This window comes from Gymnogyps californianus, chromosome 4, assembly GCF_018139145.2.
Source record: "Gymnogyps californianus isolate 813 chromosome 4, ASM1813914v2, whole genome shotgun sequence".
NCBI lineage: Eukaryota > Metazoa > Chordata > Aves > Accipitriformes > Cathartidae > Gymnogyps > Gymnogyps californianus.
The window spans coordinates 33,868,011-33,874,010 of NC_059474.1; the positions used below are offsets into that span (position 1 = coordinate 33,868,011).

The 6,000-nt window shown below is 40.4% G+C and overlaps 1 protein-coding gene across 1 annotated transcript in view; it reads right to left on the reverse strand.

Moving 5' to 3' along the window:
• Positions 1 to 5,280, reverse strand: part of MTMR7 (myotubularin related protein 7) — a 43,170-nt gene extending 37,890 nt beyond the window's left edge. The window contains exon 1 of the mRNA XM_050896620.1: positions 5,263 to 5,280. Within this exon, the coding sequence (XP_050752577.1) occupies positions 5,263 to 5,271 (9 nt within the window). The 5' untranslated portion in view covers positions 5,272 to 5,280. The remainder of the gene's footprint in view (positions 1 to 5,262) is intronic.
• Between the last annotated feature and the right edge of the window lie 720 nt (positions 5,281 to 6,000).

Below are 6,000 nucleotides of genomic sequence, written 5' to 3' on the forward strand. Positions count from 1 at the left end.
ATATGACATGTTTTAACAGCTTTACGTGTTTCACGTGACACTTCCAATGCGATGACCAAAGATTAAGAACAGAGATGGATGAAGAGGACCAAAAGCGATTTTCTGTTTTTTCAAGAGAATGTATATTAATATATCAGTGTGAGAAATATGAGTCACATTACAGAAGTGAGAAAACAGATCTAAGAGTAGTGAACAGATGAAGTTGGTTATTATAACAGAAAATGAAGAAGGTATTAATGCCACCTAAGTTTCAGTACCTTATGTAGGTAACTAAGTTAGAAGCTTATGCACATGAAGAATAAATGGTGAATGGAGACTGTGATTCTAGTCTAATGGGAGTCTGGAAACTCCTTTGACTATGTCCATGGAGCCTCTGTTCTTAAATTATACACCTAATGCTAAATAGTAAAAATCTTATCCTATAAGTAGTGAAATCCAAAAGGAAAAAACAAACAGGAGAAAAAAACAACGCAAACTTCACCCAAATAAACAGAAAAGTGACATTTCAGCTGAAACTGGACTCCAAAGTTTTAGTTCTAGTCTTCTGTAACAAACAAGTTACTTGAAAAACCACAGTGGCATGCCATCATTTAGATAATATTTCATTATGTTGCCAATAGAAAAATTGCAATCCACTTTAACAAAATAGGATTTTTATGGATCATGTAGCAGTTTTACCTGTGCCACCTACTCCAAGCTCAAAGAAAAGGGAGAAAAGTGTGATGATTTTGTGATATTTTGAAATTCCAGCAAGAGGACGTAGAGTTTTGTCTACTGCCTCACCAGAATAACACTGTTGGGCCAAACACCTCTGTAATACAAATAGATTTTGCATAGATAACAAAATTAGGGAAAGAGAAAGGCACAGACTTCATGACCGTGGTGTGCTCCTGTGCTTAATCTGCCAAGGTTGGTCTTGCTGCTTGCCCTGAGCAATGTACATCTAGTGCTTGTGTGGCAAATAGAAATAGCCAGTGTCTTGGATCACTCTGGCTTAGTTTTTTCTTACCCCTTCAGAATGTCCCTGTCAGTGCAAGATGAGGTTCAATCTGGTATGTTAAATCTAAAATCTATCTATGTTGGAGGCATTTCCAGGGCAATTGCAATGAATGAAATATTTTATTTATCCACATTAAAATTCCAGCAAATTAAAAGACAGGTGCAACTAATGGAAAAATGAAGTAACTATTGATCAAAATGTCTTCTGTTTCAGTATGAAAAATTATGCCTTCCGAAGTTTTTCACTTTGGATGAAGATTTTTTGACTGTTTAAAAATAGCAACTCTTCCTTTTGAAAGCTTCAGTGCAACATTTCACAACTTGAAATTTCATCTGCTCACCCCTACTTTGATAGACTCCCATCCCCTTGACAGCCCTCCCAGAGAGCTGGCACCCTGAAAACCCTGAGCACCCTGAAAACCCTGAGCACCCTGAAGCTTGGAAGTGAGACTTCCAACTCCAAGCTCTACAAAGGGGAGTTTTGGGGAGGAGGCTTCAGCTTTACCACATGGAGACCATATTAATGTCCTAACAGTGAACAAGCCTGAATTACCTGAGTTTCCAGGTTCCTGGTTTCACAGGGTGAACCAAAGTTCTCAAGTCCACAGCCAAATGCAAATCTCCCAGATCTTTGAGATGTGCTGACTCGGGGTGGGTTGTGAGAGCTGCAGAACGTTGACTGTGGACCCAGGAACCAAGAGCTAGCTATGGTTAGGTCTCCAGATTGCAGAACTGACCTAGGACTGTGGAGCTCGGAAACCCCAAAGTCTCCAATTTCACTGCTGACTTGAAAGAAGGACAGTTCGCAGATCCCCAGTAATCTCCTGGGTAGACAGCCAGGAAAACAGGCAAATTTTCATCAGAACCCTGCTGATGCTTTCACAGAACTTCAGCAACAACAATAGCCTTCTGTGACTCATTTTGGTAGGGTAAATAAGAACATGTCAATTTAAAATTATTTAATTGAAAAGTTCCTGGTAAGGAAAAATAAAATTATAAGAGCTGAAGAATGGAAAGAAGGTGAAGTCCAACAGAAACACTCCAAAAGAAGGAAAATAGCAACACTACAACCTCACAAGCCTGGGAGAAAGAAAAAAAGCATCCAAATCAGTGAACAAGAAAAAGGAAATACTGCTCAGGGAATAAAACAACAGCCAAAATCTTCCAACAAGACAAAGTTCGGTATTCACGTATATATGGTGGGAATGAGCCAAACTAAACCCATCATGTGGGGGAGGAGGAAATCCAAGACCCAAAGAGCAATTCTGGATATGTGATTCACTGAAATTACACCATAATATTTCTTTTTAGCAGGAATTAGTTTAATTTCGCTAATAATGAAATTATCTTGAAACCCACGCAAACCAAAGACAGCTCTGGATCTCCTCCAGTTCCAAAAAGACATATTAAGTGACTTAAATGATAAAGATTATGAGAAAACTGAGGCTGAGATGGGCAATCCCCAGCTGGAATGTAGGCCAGTCAGGTTAGCTATGAAAATATGATCTATGAGTGAGGTAAACTGTAAAGATCATTTGTATCAAGTTTGTGGTCCATACTGTAATCTGGCTGTGGTTCTGACATCCAGTCAAATATAGGTAAAGTTTAAAAGTCCACAATTCTCTGAGGTGGGTTAGAAAAAAAAAAAAATACTCTTGAGTTGGAATTTAATTAAACTGGTATCATGAATGCACAATAACCATGATTTGCATGACCTTTTGACCATTTTCTAACTAAATCTTTTGAGAATAATGGCTGTTACAAGATTTTGTTTAAATCTAAACTGACACTAATAAGCAGGTTCCTTGATGACTCTAATTCAAAAAAAGTATTTTAGGAGCAAATTCCAAACTGAGATTTTAAATCCAGTCCCACATCACCTAGCTATCCTCTGCAGTTCCTATTTTAATTTTATTCACCTCCAGTCCTGAATGCCAAACCACAGAACGCTTTTCAGCATAGTATATTACAAAGCTAATTTGCATTAAATTTATCATTTGTGCTCAAAGTTCCACAGCACAAAGATGGAATAAATGGAACACAAAGAAAACTAAATTGCACTCTAAATAGGGAAGATTTGTTAACAAGAAAAAGCCTATAATGCACAAAATCAGAGTCAAAAGTGTCCAGAATTAGGACAGATGTTTTAATGCATCACTTTGAGTATAAGCAGTCAAGTAGAATGACATGTTTGAAGTCATTAAACATATCTGGCCCCAGAATAGGTTAAACATTTCCTAACCATGATGTAAAGTTAGAAAAGTTATGGAATCAGAAAGCACCAGCTGAGCTGTAAGGTGCACTGCTCTAAGGTGTATACTTAGAACAGAAAAGTGAATACTGTCCACCTTTACTTGGGGCAGGAATTTCGTTTTCAGATATTATTAAGTTTATTAATTTTCTAAGTATGGGATTTATCTTGATTTTCCATTTGGCTGGGTTTGCAAATCAAGGAAAGTGTCATTATTCTAAGATTAATACCCTTAAAGAGTAGGGCAGTTGCTTGTCAAATTTCTCTCAGGACAAAATTGGATGGAGTCAGGAAATGTGATACCAGAGACTACCACATGATGCAGTGAGAATACCCCTATATCCACATAGCTTTCCCTCACCTATTTTTACATTGCTGGTGTTGGAAATCATTTAACATTAAATTCCAAATTATCAAAACCAAATTCAGTAAAAACAAAACCAAAAAAACCCAACACTGTTCTGGTGGATGATTTTAAGCTGAGGTTTTTGAGCAAACAAATCAAAGATATCAATTCTGCTAGGTAACTGTAGATACACTGACTTGTCAGTGTATTTAGGAGTAACTGGAGAGATGAAGTATTTCAATACCTACTCATGTTGAATGTCTTGGATTTTCCACATTTATGTAAGAAATTTTAAAGGATTTTTGTATCACTTGTACCTTTAAATCATGCCTTCTAGACTGCTTTACTATATTAGGCAGATAACTTTTAACATAGCTATAACGTAAGGGAATGCCAGGAACCAAGACTGCAGAATCATCTCGCACTGAGTAAGATTTTCAGTGTTTTGAGTCGTAAGTACAGTGCCTTCTCAAAGCTGTTGGATACAGAAATGGGGTTTACATATGCATAGTAACATTTTAAGGACTTGCTTGTAGAAAAGCTGACAGATAGGCTTCCGTTGCCTGCAACAGGGACTTGCCTGGGCCTTCCATTCACAGCGAATATAAGCATTTATTTTTAGGATTTTTTCTACCCTTATTAATTTGTTTTCACTATTTTCCTCATTCATGCTTTCAGCATTCTTCAGCTAATGGTCAGAAACATCTGTTCAGACAACTTTCACTGATCGTTTCCTACCTGCAGGAGGATACATTCTTACTATTCTGATATTCTTCCTTCCCACAAAGGCAGATAATAGATCATGAAATGAGATGAGAGGAAAGGCAGTTGTTATAAATGCCTATCTTCTTAATATATTTGTAGCTTGACACCTAAAGGCCCAAAAATCTAGATGAAGTAAGAAGAGGCTCTCATCTCAAATTCATGTCATCATACTAAATATTGATAATAAACAAATAGACACAAATCAAACACAAATAAATTCTTAATCGCAGGTGTTTGGGTTAATAAATAAATAAATATACCAAAATATATCCCACCCCCACTTCAACTTAACATACTGCTCTGGTTCATTTCTTATGATTATTTTTAATCTAAAATTTTTGTGTGTCAAAACTGTGTCTTCTTTTTTAGAGCAAGATGGCAGTTTTGTTAACAAATACAGGCCTCACGCTTAGAAAGCTATATAAAAAGAATGATTACACTGGCGAAATATCTGTATACAAACACTAAACAAATTCATCACCAGGTCTGAAATACTGGGGTAAACTAAAGGCATCTGAAAAGCAGATGACACACCTCTCATTTTGGATACCTACAACTCATGGACTGTGTCTGGGTTAACAGGAGGGCCTGAATAAAAAGCAGTTAAAATGCCCGACAAATCCTCAGCCCACATCGCAAAACAACGCGTTCACCTCTCGGCGTATTTGGGCGGATTTCCTAGCGAACTGGCTGAGAAAAAAAAAACCCCGCAGCAGCTACAAAGCACGGACAGGACGGCTGTGCACAGCCTCACGCCCGCACGGCTGCGGTTAAAGCCTCCTTTCAGCTGAAGCGGAGGCCGGCAGGAGAGGTGGCGGGGATGCTGCCGCGGCCGGGGGCCCCGGGCGGCCTCTCCCCGCCGGCCCCGGCCCGGCCCCGCCGCCCGCCCGCCGGCACCCACCTTGGGCATCCGGATGTGCTCCATGGCGGCGGCGCCCAGCCGAGCTCCTCATGCACCTCCCGCAGGCGGCGGAGAGGCAGCCGTACGCACCTGGCCTCTCTCCTGTTTACTCCTGCCAGCCCTGCTTTTTAAAAAAAAAATATATCTTTTTAAATAGTATGTTTTTATTGTATTTTTCCTCGCGTTTTCCGGCGCAGGTAGGAAGGAAAAAGGGAGGATTTATTCAAAGCAGATAATGTGCCCGTGTTTCGATGCTGGCAGGTCAGTGGCTGGCTCCACCTCCCCGGCCGCTGCCATGCTGCCCCGGCGGCGGGGATGCTCCGCGCCGGCCCCGGCCCGGCCGCCGCCGCCGCAGCCCACGGGGACCCTGCTCCTCGGCGGCGGCTTGCTCCCCCCGGGCACCGAAAGGCACAGCCTGGAGGTGGCTCTTCAGCGGTTTGCTGTCTTATCTAAAATTACATCGCTCTGGCCTTTCTGTCAGGAAAGACAAGATCAGAAACATAAAAGGGAGCTCTGTCTGAGATCGCCTCCCCCTATTTTTTTTTTTTTTTTGTTCCCTGTCCCAGCATGTATAATATCTCAGAGACAAAAGCTGCACTTACTGAAACTGAAGCACTGACTTTTGTTTATCTCAAGCTCTGCATGTCTGTTTTTCTATAATTTACGATTTTGCTGCACCTTCGGATTTGCACAAGGGGAGATTTTTTGTGACACACAATTTTCAGTCTTATGCCTGAA